The sequence below is a fragment of the Eschscholzia californica genome, unplaced genomic scaffold (assembly GCF_041429995.1).
Source record: "Eschscholzia californica isolate CP2 unplaced genomic scaffold, dmEscCali1.0.p SCAF_1, whole genome shotgun sequence".
NCBI classification, from domain to species: Eukaryota; Viridiplantae; Streptophyta; class Magnoliopsida; order Ranunculales; family Papaveraceae; genus Eschscholzia; species Eschscholzia californica.
In genome coordinates this window covers 26,280,741-26,300,369 of record NW_028238198.1, presented here as the reverse complement: position 1 = coordinate 26,300,369, position 19,629 = coordinate 26,280,741, and the positions used below count along the sequence as shown (strand labels likewise).

At 37.0% G+C, this 19,629-nt stretch overlaps 3 protein-coding genes across 4 annotated transcripts; 1 reads left to right on the top strand and 2 right to left on the bottom strand.

Annotated features, from left to right (window-relative positions):
- Nucleotides 1-488: 488 nt before the first annotated feature.
- Nucleotides 489-3,165, bottom strand: LOC147565540 (sanguinarine reductase). The gene is made up of 5 exons (XM_086652015.1): nucleotides 2,049-3,165; nucleotides 1,498-1,955; nucleotides 1,242-1,303; nucleotides 910-1,033; nucleotides 489-790 (listed from the first exon to the last, which is right to left on the bottom strand). The coding sequence occupies exons 1-5, from the start codon at nucleotides 2,104-2,106 to the stop codon at nucleotides 671-673; spliced, it is 822 nt and encodes a 273-aa protein (XP_086508141.1). The 5' UTR covers nucleotides 2,107-3,165; the 3' UTR covers nucleotides 489-670.
- A 2,570-nt stretch (nucleotides 3,166-5,735) lies between these two features.
- On the top strand, nucleotides 5,736-11,191 carry LOC147565539 (mediator of RNA polymerase II transcription subunit 19a-like). 2 transcript variants are annotated; one of them, XM_086652014.1, is made up of 7 exons: nucleotides 5,736-7,677; nucleotides 8,648-8,708; nucleotides 8,934-9,223; nucleotides 9,434-9,661; nucleotides 10,235-10,294; nucleotides 10,410-10,538; nucleotides 10,918-11,191. In XM_086652014.1, exons 2-6 carry the CDS (start codon nucleotides 8,678-8,680, stop codon nucleotides 10,458-10,460), a joined length of 660 nt encoding a protein of 219 aa, XP_086508140.1. In that variant the 5' UTR covers nucleotides 5,736-7,677; nucleotides 8,648-8,677; the 3' UTR covers nucleotides 10,461-10,538; nucleotides 10,918-11,191. The 2 variants fall into 2 exon arrangements, with proteins under 2 accessions (XP_086508140.1, XP_086508139.1); XM_086652013.1 differs by having other exon boundaries at nucleotides 7,464-7,677; nucleotides 10,401-10,538.
- Nucleotides 11,192-11,595: 404 nt separating this feature from the next.
- On the bottom strand, nucleotides 11,596-16,417 carry LOC147565538 (ATP-dependent zinc metalloprotease FTSH 10, mitochondrial-like). Its single transcript, XM_086652012.1, has 8 exons — nucleotides 16,066-16,417; nucleotides 15,745-15,985; nucleotides 15,560-15,631; nucleotides 15,350-15,483; nucleotides 13,931-14,422; nucleotides 13,022-13,789; nucleotides 12,494-12,721; nucleotides 11,596-12,239 (listed from the first exon to the last, which is right to left on the bottom strand). Exons 1-8 carry the CDS (start codon nucleotides 16,120-16,122, stop codon nucleotides 11,766-11,768), a joined length of 2,466 nt encoding a protein of 821 aa, XP_086508138.1. The 5' UTR covers nucleotides 16,123-16,417; the 3' UTR covers nucleotides 11,596-11,765.
- Nucleotides 16,418-19,629: the final 3,212 nt, after the last annotated feature.

Below are 19,629 nucleotides of genomic sequence, written 5' to 3'. Positions count from 1 at the left end.
TAAAACTGAACCTTCGCTAACCTAGCAATTAACAGGATGACATAATGTACAATAGCATATATAAACGTTATTGAGAAGCATCATGTTAAACAACTCACAATGAAAACACCCCATACTACTAGAGAGGCATGGGTAATATGCAAGGGGAAACCTAACTAAGATCAATATGGGCATTGAACTCGTCTGCTAAAATGGTAATGGCCAGTGGTTGGTCACAGTGGTGGTTGTGATGAAAATCTCCATCTTCATTTGAAAAAATGTCGGACAATCATGCAAATTGCCCTGCAAGATCTCGCTTTAGATGGAGTGCCCTTACATGGGATCCCACAGTCAAGAGGGTCTTTAGTTGGAAATTATCGATCCCGACTTCTACGCATACTAGTAAAAATGTAACCTAATGGTAATCAAAACTTAAGTTTTCTTTTTATCCAATAACTCAAATACTAACTTTCATCCCAACACACTAAAAACACCATGCCACAAAAAAGTTTAAGAAAGAACCTCCATTTTCCCATATGAAATCAAATAGAAAATAACATTAGAAAACCGATTAAATCGGCTAGTTCACTGGTACATTATTTGAGTATACTCCGTAATATAGAAGTACAAAACTAGACCAAACGGAACACACCGAGAAACAAAACAACTTATTTGTAAGGACTCTTAGATCTCAAAAAGGAGTAGTAACTTGAGAAAATAGAGCCTTGAAATCCTTTGTGGCTTCACCAACTCCTTCTGGCTTTGACCCCAAATCAAATGCTTTGTTCTTCACTTCCTCAATCTCCAAAGCCTGTCAAGATCACGACGACAGTAAGCGATTTAGATTCAGATTTAGATTCAGATTTTGATTCAGATTTCAGAATACCGAGGTGTGGTTGCATAAATGCCATAAATGCAAGATAGACGTACCTGAACGCAAGCTTCAGCAACATCGGCCCTAGCGATGAACCCGTTTTCAGTAGGAAGCAAGACATCATCCTTAGCAACCAACAATTCCCTTACTCCACCGGCTTTGTTATCTAACCCTCCAGCCCTGTTTCACCCAATACATCAATTAGATAAGGGGGTTGCTACAGATCTCACCAAATGAACCATTCTTAAACCCTAAAAACAACACTCAATAGCTGATTAGTCTACTCTACTATAGTGAAGTCCTAAGATAGTTTTTGTGTGTTTTCTAGTAGAGACCAGAGTTCGAATTTTACTGTATGGGGTTAAAAGTAAAAGAAAGCTCATTTTACCTAATGATAGTGTATGGGACTCCAGAATCAGCCAAATATTGCTCAGCCTTTCTCTTCCAAATCTGCATTTCAAGGTAAAAAAAATATCATTAGCCCAATTTTTCTTTATAGGTAGGTTTTGTTTCACAAGTCGAAATCTGACTTCAGGTCTAAATTGACTTTGAGTCAGATTTTGCCCCTATTTGTGATGTTTGATTAGTCTAAATAGTCAATATTTGGCAGGTCTTGGATCTATTTAAGTTTAAAAAAAACTCACCAAAATATTTCCATTTCCCATATGATTCAAGAAGTGATCAGGGTCACATCCACCCATAGATCCAACAAGAACAATATGTTTAACACCCATTTTTTTAGCAGTATCAATTTGATTCTTCTGTCCAATCCAATCAACTTGTTCTGGGTATTGTCCTTCATCATAATAAAATTCAGGCATTGGACCTGAAAATGATGCATCAATCACATCTTCTGATCTTCCACCACTAATCATTTCAGCAGTAAATTCCTCAGTTGGTTTCATCCTAGGTATAGCACTTGTTAGAATTATCAAAGCATCAATTCCTTCCATAGCTGGTTCTAGGGTTTTAGGATCTGAAATATCACCAATGAATATTTCATCTCCTCCACCAAGTTTTTGTTTACTTGCTTCTGATCTAACCAAACCCCTAACCTCAAATTTGTCTGATCTTTCTTTCAATTTCTTGAATGCAAGAGAACCTAAAAAAAAACCCAAATCAAACCAAACATTTAAAATCAATTCAATTACCACCCAAATCAAAAGAAAGAAGATATTAAGATTGTAATACAAACCAGTTAACCCAGAAGCTCCTGAAACAAGAACAGTAAGCTTTTTAGATGAATCTGCCATTTTTTTTTCAAGATCTCAAAAACCCTTTTCTTGATTTTAGTGATTTGTTGTTATAGAATTATTGGATTGTGATGAAGAAGAAATGAAACAAACCCTTTAATTTATAGATAAAATTTGTTAGGAAATTTCTTTCATTAATGGACTAAAATTCAATTAGCCTTCTAGAAGAAGAAATATTTTAGTATATCATAGGCTGGTAGCTAGTAGCTGAGTTTTATTGACTTCTGACTTTTGAATAGAAAATTCACAACTAGTCCTTTCTTTCTGTTTTTGTTTGTTTTTAGTGGCAGAGAGGTGTCATTGAATTTTACATGTGTCACTTTAGAATTAGACTATAATAACACATCATAAGAAAGAAGAAATGGGAAAACAAGATAGGCTATAATTCACATAATGCCATGTTTGTTAGTAAGTTGTGAAAGGAAAAAAAACTTCTCATCCAGAAGTTGTAATTTACTTATAATCAACCACCGAAATCATACAAATAAGATACGTGATATTAGACGGATCAGGATGAAGAGATCCGACGATTTAGATGAGTTCAAGAAAAGAGATACGTGGTTAACACGTGTATGTACGTGACAGATCGAGTAAACGAGATCCGACGATCAAGAAGAATTCAGAATATTCGGAGATATATGAAGATCAAGAATATTTATTCTCTTATGTTTAGGATATATCTTGTAACTATCTAATGGTAATATTAGATAGATCTTATATCATTTCCTAGTTTAGTTAGGAGAAACTAGGAAACCCTAATTCCAAATTCGTTATAAATGTGAGAGGGTTCTAGGATTTAAATTATCGAGTTATGTTTGACCAACGCAACCGATCAAACCACGAGTTGTGGTGATTATAATTAAACAATTATTTCTCCGTATATGTACGTCGTGATTACACGAGAACCACGTTATATTATTGTGTCAATTATTTTAATGTATCCCTCCGCTTATCACATAATCGTGAATTTTAACACATACATTACGAGAACGACAACTATTTGATTATCTACTAATTTCATTAGCTACCCCTCAGGCTCAAAATTTTCTATAGAAATATCTAAGATATGTAGATTTAACTAGAAGAATGAGTAGTTAAACTTAAAAATCTACTAAATAGGTAGATTTAATATTTTAAGACCGCGACTTTAGAGAATAAAGAAAAATCTTCGGGACATAAAGACTTTGGTCAACAAAATTGACCTAAAGGACATCATTTTTTTAGGTTCAAAAATTAATTTTTTGTGTTTTTGCCTCCTAAGGTTCCATCTTTCCCTCTTCTCTGTTTCTCTCTATCTCTCTATCTCTCTCTATCTCTCAGTACAAACAGAAACATATTTTTCACCACCAAACCTCTAAAAAATAATCAATGACAATCCTTCTTCCCTTCTTATTTAATTAGTACTAGAAGAACATTGTCATTTTTTCTTCTCTTCCTAGAGAAAACAAGGAGGAAAGAAAGAATATGGACAAACAAAAAGAATATTGCTACCCAAATTGCAACAAACAAAACAATCCATGTTTGATTACTATCTGATCTTCAACAATATCACTCTGATCTTCAACAATATTGCTTTGATATTATGAATCTGATAGATTTTTAGGTCAACAATCTAGGTTATTAGTCAATATAATTGCTAACCAAATTGCATCAAACCCTAAATCTACAAATGAATCAACAAAACCATTATCAAATCATCAAAGACTATGGGTCAAAGATCAAAAACTTGGGGGGATGAATGCAATAACCCTAACTATCCTGGATCAGAAATTTAGTACGAATCTTCTTGACGGTTTCCTCTCACCATAACGACATGACTACATGAGAGGGAACCAAGTTAGAGAGAAACATTGGATGGATCGAAATTGAAAGGTGGGGATGCTTATTGCTTAATAACGAAGACTCCATCTCGATTGGGAATGAAAGCAGGAACTCGAAAAGTTGGAATTTGAGATTTGGTAGTATGGGCTGCTCTTGGCTTCTTTGAATGAGTGGAATTGCAGAAATAAAACATAGATTACAGAGAGAAAGAGTGACAACTAGGAAGTCGTAGAGAGAGATAGCAACAACAGGATGGAGAGAAAGAGCATAGAACGAAAGAGAGTGAAACACAAAAAGTTTAATTTTTGGACTCAAAACAAAAATGTCCTCTAAGTCAACTCAAGTTGACCAAATGTTTTATTCTTTGAGATTTTTCTTTATGTCCCAAAGTCGAGCCCTAACTTAATAATAAGTATTTCACTTGGTAATGTTAAGGAAAAGAATGGGCCTGATGATTTCGACGTGGCTGGACTACCTTAACCCAACTTAAATCTGACTTTTCAACAAAAAGAAAACTTAAATCTGACGAGTCTAAAGCGAGACTTGCCCAAACCACTCCGCTCAATTTGGCGTCGAGGTCTACTAATTCGAATACGATGAAGGGGCGGTCAATGATAGCCTAAGTAACCCGATCCAGCTGTAGTAGTCTGACTGGCACTAGTGTATGGGCCACAAGCCGAAGAATAGAAAAATGAGAAGAGGCCGTACTTCTTCTTAAAACTTCCATTACATTCTAAAAGTCCTTACTTATGGCTAGAGTAAATTTCTAATTGCCCCATCCAATAGGAAATATTCAAATATCTTGTGTAAATGATTGGTGTAGTCTTCTCGAGACATTCAACATTTGACGTTTTGAGATATAAAATTATTCGAAGACTTTCAATAAAAAAATTTCAAAACTAAATTATAAAGTTTCTTCTTTGGCGTGCTTAATATTTTATTTTCTTAATTATATCATCTTTACATTAAAAAGTCACAGTTGATTAGTCTTTTTCTTTTTAATTTTGATATGCTATATCTTAATTCCATTTCTTTTTTCAATATTCTATAAAATAAATGTTAGGAAAATGAAACAAGTCTTGCTTGACCGTGCAACATGTTTCACACTAAGACATTGTTGTTCATTTGTTTCTCTAATTGTAGGCTAAATGACATACTTTTTCTTTAACTTTTTTTTTCTTAATTTCTTTCAATATTTTAGTATGTAAACCTGCAGATAGAAATAAAAACTAGTGGAACATCAACTTATCTAAGAAGTTCAACTTGATTCTTCACTTTGACCCCAACCAAACAATAGTAAAAGAGTTTTTCTTTTTGTTCCTCAAAATCACAACCCAACATATCCACACACTTTGGGATCACTAGCCATTCTAATTCTAATCACTATAAGGTTTAATTAGTTTATTACACAATTATTAAATTTGGACCCTGACAAATAGTTTTGGAAGGTCCACTCCACTCGGTCAAACCGAGTGGACTTGGTCCAAATAGGAATCCTACTACAACTAGGATTCCTTAGATATTAGGATTATAGTTTAGATTAGTTTTGATAATTTAAAACTCTATCATGTAAAACCTATATATACTCATACCAAGACATATTGTAATACAAGTTGTAGTGTTAATAAACAAGGTATTTACCTATCTCTCTCTCTCCCTCTCACACGATCAACAACTCACTAATCTTCATCTCTCGGCTTCACCCGAGATCATCATCAATCATCCTCGGTTATAACCGAGAGCTGCATCCTTCTCTCTCGGTTATACCCGAGTATCATACCATCACTCTCGGCTTCACCCGAGAGTTGTCACCTATCATCTCGGTTATACCCGAGACCATCATCCTTTCTCCATCTCTCTCGGTTATCAACCGAGACGATCATCTTCTTCACCTCCACTCGGTTATACTCGAGTGTGTTCATCATTCAAAGGTTTAACCTTTTCACAAATAGCTAATACTAATAGTTCACATTTGAGAACACTAAATCAAAATAAAAACAAATGAACATTTCCTTCACACAACTACACAAGCATCATTTTCTTTACACCTTTCAACCACCATCATATCCAAGTTCAAACCAAATGAAACATACACCGTTTATCATTACTTCAAGATTTGAATCCGATCGAAGATACTTAAGGTATTGCAAATAGCTCTTCTTCGTGGGGCTATTCAAATATCTATTAATCAAGAAGAAAGAGCGTTAGCATCTTTATTTCGCACCGATCTAAGATCACATATCCTGAATCTGGCTCCTGAAATTCTATTGAGTGACCATCCTACACGTATCTAAGCCTTTACGAGGAAGAGAGAGCGGCTACCGAAAGCCAACCAATTATTGATATTGTCTCTAATCTTCACACCTAGGTCCATGAGCACACCTAAAGTCTTTAAGTACTTGCACCTATAACTTAAGCACCGGATGGGGCACTAGCAATGACAAAATTATAGATTCCTTCCATGGAAGGCTCAAGACTCTTTTACATCCCAAAACCCCCTATTATCATCATCTTACATTCTAATTGTTTTTTTTTTTTTTTTTAATTTCTATTGATCCTACTAATATCCTTCTCACATACTTCTTAGATCTTTTTATCTTTCTTTCAATTTCTTAAACACTAATTTCCCTGCCAAAATCAGAGCAACCCCTAAACCATTTTAGAGGGAAGGAAAAAACCAGAAGCTCTGGTAACAAAGACAACTTTTTTTTCTATCTAAATCAGCAGCCATGGCTAAAACTAGTACTGCTACAGTCAAACCAGTCATGACTTATGAATTTCCAAATTGCTCGATAAAAAAACCTTCACAACTGTCAAATACAAATATTGCCCCAGCAATCTATGCATGATCATGTAAGGGCGCACCCTTTTCATCTGTTCCTAGGTGTGCTGCTTTTAAGTATTGCCCGAGCACCTATTAGCTCGGTACTCAATGTGCTAGACATTTGTGGTGGGCTTAGGTGGGTAATGAGCACTGGAATTTTGAGAGTTGTCGGCTAGATTACGCCCAATAAACCTAATGTTCTTAGAGAACTAGAATTGACTCGATTGTGCCTAATGAAGGAAATAATGTGTGGATATGTGGGTTCATCCCGATTCCCAACCCCTACGCGAAATATTGTAAATGACAACTTAAATAGAAGATAGTTCAAGTGACTTGGTGAAGATGTCGTATTCATTTCAAGTTCAGAACTAGTCTAATAACAAATCTGGACTCAAGTAGCTCGAAACTCTAGTTGAGTCGTCTATTCTCATCCAGCCAGCTTGACTATAATTGAACTACTCAATCAAACCCACTCCAAATTTATTAAAAATTTTCAATTCTTATTTTTGTATTGGAAATTACACAAATGGACTTAGTTGAAAGAGCCACCTTTGCATCCCGAAAACCCAACCCATTTACTAGGATCCCACAATCGAGAAAACCACTCTAAAACATTTTAAGCCGTCAGATTAAATCTCTCGGTTCGAAATCGGGATCCATTAAGTCACTATAAATTTCGAGAAGGTTGACCCAAAAGAATACTACGTTTACTATATACGATCTGATCAACCACCTCGTATATAGAGTTTGGTAGACAAAAAAAAAAAAGGTATCTTCCGATTTTCCGTTTTTTCAGTTAAGATTCAAGCAAATTTTCTGATGATCCAAAAAGTATTTTTTCTTTAACTTTGATCCCTTGAATTCTCTCACTTGAGCTGTTCATTTCAAACTTTCTGATTTCTAATCACGCAGTCAAATTGAATCTGGTGAGTTTCTATTACTATTATGATAGTGATGAATTCGTTATTATTGTTTCCATGATTGTTTATTTCTAGGGTTTTGCTTTTTACTATTCAATTATTTGGTGGGTTTGAAGTGAATTTAAGTGTTTGAATTTTGATATCTAGGGTTTCTGATACTTTGTTGAATTATTAAGAATTAGGGTTTTTTTCGTTGGGTTCTTATGTTTAATGGGTAGGCAAGATTTGGCTGCTTATTTGGTAAATTAGACCTTCCTGGATTATCTGAGGAGAAATTTTGGGTGGTTTGTTACTTTTTTTGTAAGTATTATGAATGCAAACTGATTTCTGGACACTGTAATAGAGCTGGGATCAGTTTAGGTTTTATGGGTTCTGACTAGCTTAAGCTTTTAAACAAGTTGTAGAAGCTTTTCCCCATCAAAAAAGGAAAGATAGTGATCATATTCAGTACTTTATTGGGCAAAGTCTCGACTTCATGAATAACGGATAAACTTGTCGAACCAAAACACTAGTAAGGGGCAAGGAACCTATTAACCCAAAATTCTTTGATCGTTGTTGTTAAATGAAGTAAACTAGCTCTGGTTGGGATACCTCGAACTGACCGGGTGCTACTCGTTGAGAGTGATCTGTATACTTGACGCTCTCTTGAATGGCCAATTGTATAATTTCTGCATTTTAGGTTAGCATATTGAAGCAAGTTCACTTATTTTTCCAATCGTTCCATTGTCCCTGTGCTCAATGACTGAATTCCTCGAGCACTAGTACGTTTATACATCTAACAATTTCAGGGTTGTTTTTTACATCTACATTTTGCACATCTCTAGAGGACACTAACAGTGAGAAAGGTCTTTAGATCATAGGTTGATCTGGGTTAGATCAAGAGCTGGGGCATCATGTCTTTTCCTTTTTTTATGTTTTCGAACTCGAAGACTTCGTAGAAATGACAAATTACCCTTTTGTCCATCTTATATCTCAGATGCCCTGCTGTTTTTTGGCGTCTTGACTAATGGATCCTGATAGCAAGAAGTTTGGAAGAGGTATAGTGTTTTGACTAATGGTATCTGCAACTTCTGGTATTGTTGCTCTTGATTATTTGAACGCTGTGATGGAAATGAACAGTAACGACAGAGTTAATATGTTCTGTCTTTTCATGTGCTCCGAGTACTCGACTTGTCACCATTAGTGCCACTCTTCTTTCAGTTTTGCAATTTTTTGTTTCAGATATTGGGCTTAACTAAGACACCCCTTATTTGAGCCATCAGGACCCAAGGAACTTACTGGTGCTGTGGATCTTATACATCACTACAACTTGTTAGGCCATCATGAATTCTTCTGCAAGAAACCACTTCCTCTATCAGTTTCTGATGCACATTATCTCCGCAATGTGGCGGGAGATACAGAAATTAGGAAAGGAGAAGGCATGGAATTGGATCAGCTCCTCCAAAATAGTTCATATGTGACAGAAAATAATGTACAAATTCAGCCTTTTGACTATGATACTCTCATGGAAGCTTTCCGGCTGACAGAATCAGGCTCAGTTTATCTGCCTTCTGTAAGAATTATGCCATCCTTCAGATTTTTTGTCTGTTTGCTATTTTATGAAGGGTTTCAAGATAATTCTCTATTATTTTGCTACGTATTCTATGATCCCAGATTCCAAGGGCGCTGATAGTGACTAATTTCAGCCGCCTTGTTTTTGGTGCTACCAGATTTATAGCGGTTATGTTTGAAGTGTTCATTTATTCATGTTGATGTTTTATAGGCGGAGAAAGGAATCCCTACCACGGTGGGGAAATTAAGTGATGAGTCCAAGGACAAGGAACGAAAGAATAAAAAACTCAAGGATAGGGACAAAGAGAAGAACAAGGAGCATAAGAAAAGCAGACACCGTCACAAGGATCGAAGTAAAGATAAAGAGGAGGAGAAGAAAAAGGATAGAAGTGGGAATAATGATTCTAGTGCCGAGCACTCTAAGAAGCACCACAGCAAGGTTTTCTTTACTACCTTATCCCTTGAACTGCTTTTGTATTCGCTACTTTTACTTAAAGTTTGCCGCTTCCGTAGAACAAATTTAGAGACACCTAGCCAATGTTGATGAATCACTTATTACCTAAAATGTTTGGACAATACACACTCCAAAACGATCAATTGGCTAAAGTAATTCTTCTTGAACAAAAACATACAAATGCTAGAAGATGCATTATATCTTATGGACCTCGATTCCTTCCATGTCTGACAGGTCATGCTCACAGAATGCGATTCCCTGGAGCAAACTCGTGTTGTTTGCCTAGCTAAAAAGTTTGATTTTTGTATGATCGTAATTTTTAACAAAAAACTATCTTTTGTCTAGACATGTATTTCAACGGCATTTGAGATGAGTGATAATGGGCCTAATGTTAGTATTCATAAGCATTTGAAAGCTCTAGATATATTTATCTGGATCCTGGTAGAGGTTCAGGATCCATACAATAGGAAGTTAGGATCATCATCACATTGTTACGTCCAAAATTCTTAAATATGATGGAGTGAGCCTTGCCCTTATGTGATGAAAGTTTGTTTTCAGAAGAGGAAGCACGCCGGGAATGAAGATCCATCTGAAATTCAGAAGCACAAAAGCAGTAAGGTACTAAATAAAGTTCTTTGTTCTCAGCTACGTCATTTAGGAGCTCCTTGATGTCTGTATACCTCTAATGCATTTTCTTTAAACACCACTACTCTTTCTCCTTGAGTTATTTCAGCATAAGAGCTCAAAGATTGATGAGATGGGTACGCCAAAAGTTGTTGGATAACGACTCGTTTCTGGTGCGATGTGAAGTTTGTATCATATTGTTAGCAATAACATTTCGTTAGCTATCATTGATCTGTAGGTATGTCTCTTTTACATGGTCGTGTATTAATCTTCGTACATTTTGGTAACTGCTTTATTTTGTATCTTGTCAAATTGAACATAAGACCATGATTTTACTTCACGAGTTTCTACAAAAATTTCCGTACCACCCAAATAAATACACATGCTCAATGTGTATCTGCTAGCAACTATCGTATATTACTCACTTTCAGCACTAACTCTGTTGAAAGACCTGAATAGTAAGATAACAACACTACAGCTTGATTTTGGATTCATATTTCAGTTGAATCTTTCGATAATATGAACGAGATGACTACATCTGTCTCTGATTAATGATCCTTCTCTTCTTCATATATGAAAAACATAATTCTGATCCTCTTTCTTTTCTGTTTTGTTAGGTATAGTGCTCGACTAGCAAGAATAATCTATAGCATTTGTAAAATGGAATTAGATTGTGGATTTTTCAGTAGATGTTGTAGATAAGTTTATATCAGTCTTATTTCGGTTATTTGTTTTCTTCTTTAAGTTATCTAGATTGCTTGTATGAACAGGGAAGTTAGTTTCCGGTGATGTCTATTTGGTTAAAGGTTCATGTAATGTGTAAATGTTCATAGTTGTATTGTAAACATGAACAATATAAATCTTCCAGCTTGGGTTGTAGATGATTTTTTTTTTATAGTATGTACAGATTCTGTATTTATTGTATTTCTTTGGAGATCAAGATACTGGGTTGGGGATTCAATGGGACTGGTTTTTAACCCATTTGATCAGGCATACAACAAGTCCAAATTAATAAACCATTGTATATCTAAAATGACTACAATTCTAATGTCTAAAACAACTTAAGTTTGGAAGGTTCAGATTCAGACCACAATCTCAAACAAATCAAATTCAGAAAATAATCAAAACGAATACCACCCTCATGAAACTATATCAACCAGGACTGTCGCATCCATTACACTCATTCAGAAGCAGGGCCACAATTCCTGAACAAGCAAAAACAAACCCTAGTTGCTCGGTGCAGTGAAAGGCGCTGAAAGCTGCTGCGCCCATGTGTATAGGCCAAACTCACCACAAGAGGGAAAAGAAGTGGTTATTGGAATAAATTACTACAAATCTCTCCCTGAGATGGGTAAGGAAGTACATAATATCCTGGCAAATAAGTTAACCTGTACATTTCGTCCACTACAATGGATAAAATACTAAATGAGAAAGAAAAGTGTTTCTAAACGTACATTTTCTCTCTCTAGGCAGGGACGACGTCCGGGGGAACAGGTGTTGTCCCATCATCCTCTGCGACTTCCTTTGTTGTCTTCCCACTTTCTTCTTCCACTTCAAACCCTTGCTTGAATCGATCATAGTTCGTTGGTTCACTTGACTTGAATGGGCGTTCACCTAGTACCCGAATCATGTCTTCCTGGTGTAATACTTCCTTCTCTAGCAGCAACTCAGCAATTTTAGCTACTTCCTCTTTGTGTTCTTCTATCAATGCTACAGTGTGTTTATACGCCTTTGCCACCCATTCTCTCACTTCTTCGTCAATCATAGCTCCTGTCTGGCTGCTATATGGCTTGCTTATCTCGAAAGAATCTTCTCTCGGAGGAAATGAGAGGAGACCAATCTTTTCACTGAAGCCATATACAGAGACTTGAGCATATGTCATCTTTGTCACTTTCTCCAAATCATTTTGGGCTCCAGTAGAGATCTTACCCAGCAAAACCTGTGCCAAATGAAATATGGTTTAAGGATTTTGTGAACTGAATTAGCAAACATATTTAAGATTTCCCATTGTTACTACAAAATCGGAGTCCACCCATTAAGGCCAGCGGCCCGGGTGGGCAGAGCTCATCCCGAGATGCAGGTGCCTATGTGCTATGGGCGCCTGTGGGCTTGCCTCGGACTTGGTCGAATAGGCTGGCTATAGGTCCTTCGGATCATCTTCCCGAATTCCCACACCTGGGGAGGGTTAAGTACCTGCTCAGAAGCTCGACCACCAAGAGTCATGCAAGTCATATCGAAGAGCTGTTCCTTAGTCATTAAAAGGTTTTCACTTGGAACATATTGAGCAAAGCCAAGAGCTGCAGTACCACGAGGAACAATTGTAACCTTCAGCAACGGCTCTGCATGTTCAAGAAACCACCCAGCAACAGCGTGTCCTGATTCATGGTAAGCAACAGTTCTTCGTTCAAGCTTGCTTATCACCTACAAAGGAAAATAGGAAAAAGAAAGGCTAAGGTTGCTAGAAACAACTCCAATAAAAATGCTATCACATGGAATAAGTCACATAACCAGCAGTTGTACTAGTAGAAACTAATAGGGGTATATCTGTGACCCTAGGTTTGACTCAAGATCTCGAAGCATTTTTCTATGTATATCACTGATCAAACAAACAACTAGGTCCTGTAATATAAGAACTTACTTAAGCATCAGAGCAATTGGCACCTTTCTTAATAAGGAAAAACTGTATGAGACGAGAAGAATGTGTAAAACTAAAAGGAATACCTTGTTTTTCTTCTCTAGACCACCAATTATCCTATCTATAGCTGCATCAAAATGTTCCATTGTAACCTGTGGACTTTCATTCCTTGCAGCAATTAAAGCAGCTTCATTGCAGACATTTGCAATGTCCGCTCCAGCAAAGCCAGGAGTCAGGGCTGCAAGTCTCTCGGAGTAATAAGATGGCTCGTGATCAAGTTTAACCTTTTTTAGATAAATCTGAAAAATTTGATCTCGACCTTTGATGTCAGGTTTGTCTATTGAAATTTGTCGATCAAATCGACCAGGCCTCAAAAGCGCTTTATCCAAGATATCAGGCCTGTTAGTTCCAGCAAGTACCACAACTCCAGCAGTTGTACCAAATCCATCCATTTCAACAAGTAGCTGATTGAGAGTACTCTCACGTTCATCATTGCCACCCGCTAAACCACCACGTCCCCTTGCGCGTCCAATAGCGTCGATCTCATCGATAAAAACAATACTAGGTGCACACTGTCTAGCTTCCGAAAATAAGCTTCTAACCCTAGACGGTCCAACCCCAACAAACATCTCCATAAAATCAGAGCCAGAAATAGACAAAAATGGCACACCAGATTCACCAGCAGTAGCTTTTGCAAGAAGTGTCTTTCCCGTACCAGGAGGACCAACGAGAAGAGCACCCTTAGGTATTTTTGCGCCTAGCTCTTCATATTTTTTTGGGTTTTTCAAGAAATGTACAAACTCCATGATTTCTTGCTTTGCCTCGTCACACCCAGCTACATCTTTGAAGTATACCTGAGACAAGAAAAGTCCATCAGGAAAGAAATTTACACAAGGAAATTACTAGACCATTTTCATGAAATGGGCTTTTCCACTGTTTATCAGAGACAGACAATATGGAGTAAAACTAGAGCAAAATAAGTGAATGCAACTAACCTTGTTCTTAGTATTCTTATCCATTTTCATGAAATGGGCTTTACCAATGTTAAATATTCCACCCCTACCCCTTCCTCCACCACCACCACCACCAATGCCAATGCCACCCTGCATTTTGCGCCCCATGTACAAGAGAGATCCTAAAAGCAAAACCGTTGGGGCAAATCTCATCAACTCTTGGTACCAGACCATCTCAGAAATGTAGGTTACAGGAATAAAATCATGTGGGTCTGTGCCTAAGGCTTCCTGGACTTCTTCCAGTTTCTCCTCAAAAGACTCAACACTTCCAATGTTAAAATAATATTTATACTGGCTAGGAGTTCTTCGAGCTGGCAAATCATCTGTAGTTCCTTGCACAACCTCGTCATTGCTCTGACTGGTGGTGCGTGGGGAACTTCTGACATATACTTTTGCAACTGATTTATTGGAAACAACAATGTGATCCACTAAACCAGGTTCAAGAAGTTTGTTTTTAAACTCTTGAAAATTAATCTGTCAATACAGAAAAACACACAGTAGGAAGAAAATATTATAATGAATTAATTATACGAGGCAAAAATGCTAATAATCATTATAAATTTAGTCAGCGTTCTATATAAACTGAAATTAATATGAAAAAAATGATTGTGACCCACTTGCTGCGTCATCATTCAGAATCTCATACACTTAAACCAAACTTCAAAAATTACATAGTTATAGGCTTATAGTAGACAAGCAGGTTGTCACTCTACTTGAAGAAATGATCGTGACCCACTTGCTGTGTCATCATTCAGAATCTCATACACTTATATCAAACTTCAAAATATTACATAGTTATAGTAGACAAACAGGTAATCGATCTACTTAAAAATGTTGTTCTGACTTCATTTGATTCAGTAAGTGGGTAGCTAAATTTAGATTTAGAACGTTTACAACTTTACACTATATCGAAGCAAGTCAATATGCACCAACAGGAAAAGATAAGAGTCGTCTTATATTCAAAATAAGAGCAGGAGGTTTGACGTTATACCATGGAGTCGCGAGTTACTGGTCAACAAATTTAGGTACATTGGTCGAATTGAGGACAAAGAAGAATATTGAGGCGCGCTACCACAACTAAGGATAGGTTCTCAGTCATAAGACTTGTAACAATATAAGGCATATCTACATACTTCCCGTTGTATACTACTGAAAAATATGCGACCATTCTGGATAGAAGCATGAATGAAAATCGGCAATAAAACACTCGATGATTTCAAATTATGCACCAAAACATCAAATAAACATTTCTTCTGCAGGTAGTTGAATTGAAACCGCAGAACTTTTACATGACGAATCATCCCAAATACTAAAATTGGGGTAACTAAATTTTGCAATATCGAGTAACCTCAGTAGGGATCTATCAAAGTAAGTACCATAAGAGTATAAGGTAAAACATACCTGTTTCTGATCACGGGAACCAAAAGAAAAGGAAGAAAACAGCAATCCGATAAATAATAGAGGAGTAATGATATTTTGGAATTGCTTTATGAAGCTATCTTGAAAATTCCCCTGATCCCCGGTACTCGATTCCTCTGGAAAAGAGCAATTCATCATGAAATGTAATACAAACTAGTTAAAATTGAACAATTTACTTGACCTAACAAATACCTTTGGATTCAGTCTTTTGTTCATTTCCTTTAGGAATTTCCTTCTTATCTTTTGGGTAGTAGTTCTCATAATCTACAAATATTGAAAGCCAAAGACAAAGTTCAAATTTTTCACAAAATTAAATCTGATCAACTACTTTAACATGTTTCTTAGATTTAAAAGATATCAAAATCAACAGATCTTACTTTTTTTAGGAGCTTCACTAGAGAATAACCGATGAATTCTAGGGTTTGCAAGAGCAAAATTAAAATCTGATAACAAATTTTTCGTCAAAATCCCTTTTTGAGAACTAATAGAAGTCAAATAACTCCTAAAAAGCCCTAATCCAACATCATCCCGTCCGAGGAACGTATTCCCCTGTTGTGATTGGAAAAGAGCTTCATTCAAATTGGAAGACCTTCCACCATAACCACCTAAGAAACCATTCTGAAACCATAAAACTCCATTGATTAGAAAAGAATAAAAAACCAACAAAATCAAGAAAAAGAGAAAAGCTTGCTGCTTACTCTTGGAATGTGACGCGATGAACGTCGAACCGAATGCCCTAATTTTGAAAAAATCATAACTTCTTAATGGTGGATCATGAACCAGTAGATAATTTTCGTAACCTTAAACTTCAAAAGAGATTTTAGGTTTTCAGAATGAAGACGATGATGAAATTCCCAAATAAAAAATCAAGTTTCGGATTGGGAACCACAGACTCTGGGAATATTTAATGGAGGGTAAAATCGGCAGACTATGTTGGCTTAGGCCTGAGAGTGGGTCTAGGTCTGGACCTGGATCCGGGCCTTTCAACCGCTGGATTATAGGGGTGGGAACCGGTCCTGGTTGGATTCATATCATTCATCGGGTCGGACCGGTCGGGCTTTGAAACTCTACGTCCATTTGTATTCTCGGGCTTAATCGGACGGATTATTTTAAAAGTCATAGTGTCGAACCCATCCAAGTACGTCAAACCTGTCGGGTTTCTCATATATTAGGCGATCAAATATCGAATTTTCACCAAAATTTCGACTATCTCCATTGAAATGACTAAAATATTTCTATTTCCATACCGGTTGAGATTTCCATCGAAATGAAATTCAATTAAATTTCCCTTAACAATTCCTTCTTAAAGAGGCGCACCTCGGACAACAATATATGTATATTTCAAATGTTTAAAAAAAATATTAAAGTACATTTTGTCTATTTTATACACCATTTTCACCAATTCACTAGGTGACTGCAATATTTTCATCTTGATCACCCGCACCATACAACTGTCACATCTATTCTACGATCCACTATCATGCTTATATGTAGTAATATATAATTATGTTATATATGTATATATATAGTATATATATTGCAACATAAGATAAAGGACACATAAGAAAAATAAATGGATGTCATTATTAAGCGGGTTATGTCGAGTAAATTTAACGGGTCGGGTTCAGGAGGGTTACACTTTAAAATCCGAGCTGATGGGCCTAAAAGGTTACCCTAAAAGGTCTCTACCCGCAAGTATACGGGCATCAAGTAATAAAACCCGGTAAGACCGGGTCCGATGCTCAAGGATAGGGAGGTAAATCGAATATCGAGAGAGTCTAGCCCAACAGTTTAGGTGTCACTGACTAACTCAGACTAAAAAAACAGAAAGATGATAATTGGGTTTTTGATTGGTTTATAATAAAGAAACAAATAAAACGAAATAATCTAAAAATGAGAGGTGAGAGTGATTCGGGAAAAGAGTCGAGCAAGAATGGAGTGAGAGAGGATACTTCGATCTACAAAATCGATAGTGACTAGTACTTATAAACTATAAGCATGAAAAGTTAGTTAACTTCACCCACATTGACAATCCTAAGCATAATATGTCAAACCAAGCATAATCGATCGAAAGTTACTAAGTATCGACTATCAAACTAATAACATACTATCAAATGAGTCGACAAAGATCAAAGTATGACACTAATAAGCATAATCCGTCAATCTAAGTATAACCGATCAAAAGTTACCAAGCATCGACTATCAAATTAAGTACGGACTATGTGTCAATAAGTAATTACGAACGAGGTTTCTAATTCATAAAATTAGACGAAGTCAACTAAACTAACTGATGCAGGCGCATAAACGTGTGGGCCCACGTCCACGCGTGCCCACACCCTATTGGGTCATAATAGTAGTTTATTTAGTAGAGGAGAAGTTACTTTAATTTGATATTTCTTTAATTTTAAGTTTCTATGTTTGAGTAGTTTATTATTTTAGGAATCCTAGTTTGAGTCTATCTAGGAAGGTTTATTATCTTATAAAAGGAGATCTAATCTATGTTATTATTCACCTTGAAGAGAAAAACCATTGAAGTTATTAAGAATTTTAGTTTATTTTATCGTTTCTTACAGTTTTCTTTAATTATTCTTAGTTTATTTTATTGTTCTTTAATTATTCCGCTGCGTCTACATCAAGTGGTATTCAGAGCCATTTTTTTTAACCAATCACAATGGTTAATCTTACCGTTCCTACTCCAACAATCAAAGAGAAGACACCAACTTTTGCCTCCGAATGGGACAACATCAACAAGAAGTTATCCTCGGTTACAAAATTGGAAGAAGCTTTCGAAAATTACAAGAAGGAAAATATGGAAAAATTCGATCAAGTCAATGATTCCATCATGAAGTTATCTAAACAAATCGAAGGCATATGTAAGTCTCCCTCTTTTACCACCACTCCTTCATCTACTACTTCCATTCAAACATCATCACCACAACCACTCCCAACCACAACACCAATTTCAATTCCCCTACTTGGTCAACCTATCACTAACCCATGCCCGACCACTTTCCTCCCACCGATTCACATCAACCCTACATCACCACTCTCACCGGTTTTCCCATTAACATACATAAACCCTACAACCATTCCAACCACACCACCTTTTTCCTTCAACGACCAACAAAAATCAAACCAACCCGAATCGTTCTCCCACCATTCTACTACCAACCCAAGTATAACCCAACCGTACCCCTTTCAAGCACCTCGGCAATATTATTCACCAAGCACCATTCCACTCGAAACCCACCACCAAAACCGCCACACCGAACCCTCAAAAACCAACATGGAAACACCCACTCGCCAACACTCTCATGCCGTCTCTCCACATCTCACGCCAAATCGAGGAACATCCTCTTCTAACCAACGAACCGATAGTCACCACCCCTTCCATCACCACGAACCGGAAAACGTAACCCACCACGCCCATCAATTTACCGATAGCTACCAACCTACCCGAACCCGGATACCCGAACCGGTCATCAACCGACCCACTGACTACCCGCCTTCCTCTCATAACCGAGACATAGGTTCCCCATTAAACCATAACCAAAACCGAGAAGACCTAATTGAACCCGACTACTCCCATTACCATCATGAAGCCCGTCCACCAAACCGACCACACCTTTATGAACCGGCTAGAACCAAAAACCGTCCCACCTTTCATGAACCACATCATAACGGGTCCATGCAACGTAACCGTTTTACTCATCCACGTCCCAAGTATAATGAACCCGACGACTATCACCTAGAGGATGATCACGATTCTCCACCACCTTCTTCTATGTACCGTGTCCGAATGGACGTCCCGGCATATGACGGTTCCATCAACATTGAAAACTTTTTTGATTATATAGCTCGATTGGAAATCTTCTTTGATGTTATGCAGGTATATGGACAAGAACAGGTTAGATGTGTCACTGGATATCTTTCAAAAACAGCTTTAACATGGTGGAAACAAGAATCTGAACAAAGATGGTTATCAAATCTTCCTCCCATATCCTCGTGGTCTGAACTTAAGCCACTTATGATGGCCCGTTTCCTCCCTCCCGATTATGAAAATCAGTTATGTCTGGAATATCTTCGTTGTCGTCAAGGACGACGTTCAGTTGAGGAATATGCCTCCGAATTTCAGCGTTTAAGTACTAGGCTTAATCTCCCCGATACTGAATCCATGAAATTGGAAAATTTAAAGATGGCCTTCGAGGTGACATTAAGGATCTTGTCAACCTCCGTCCTTTCTCTTCTGTCTCAGAATGTAT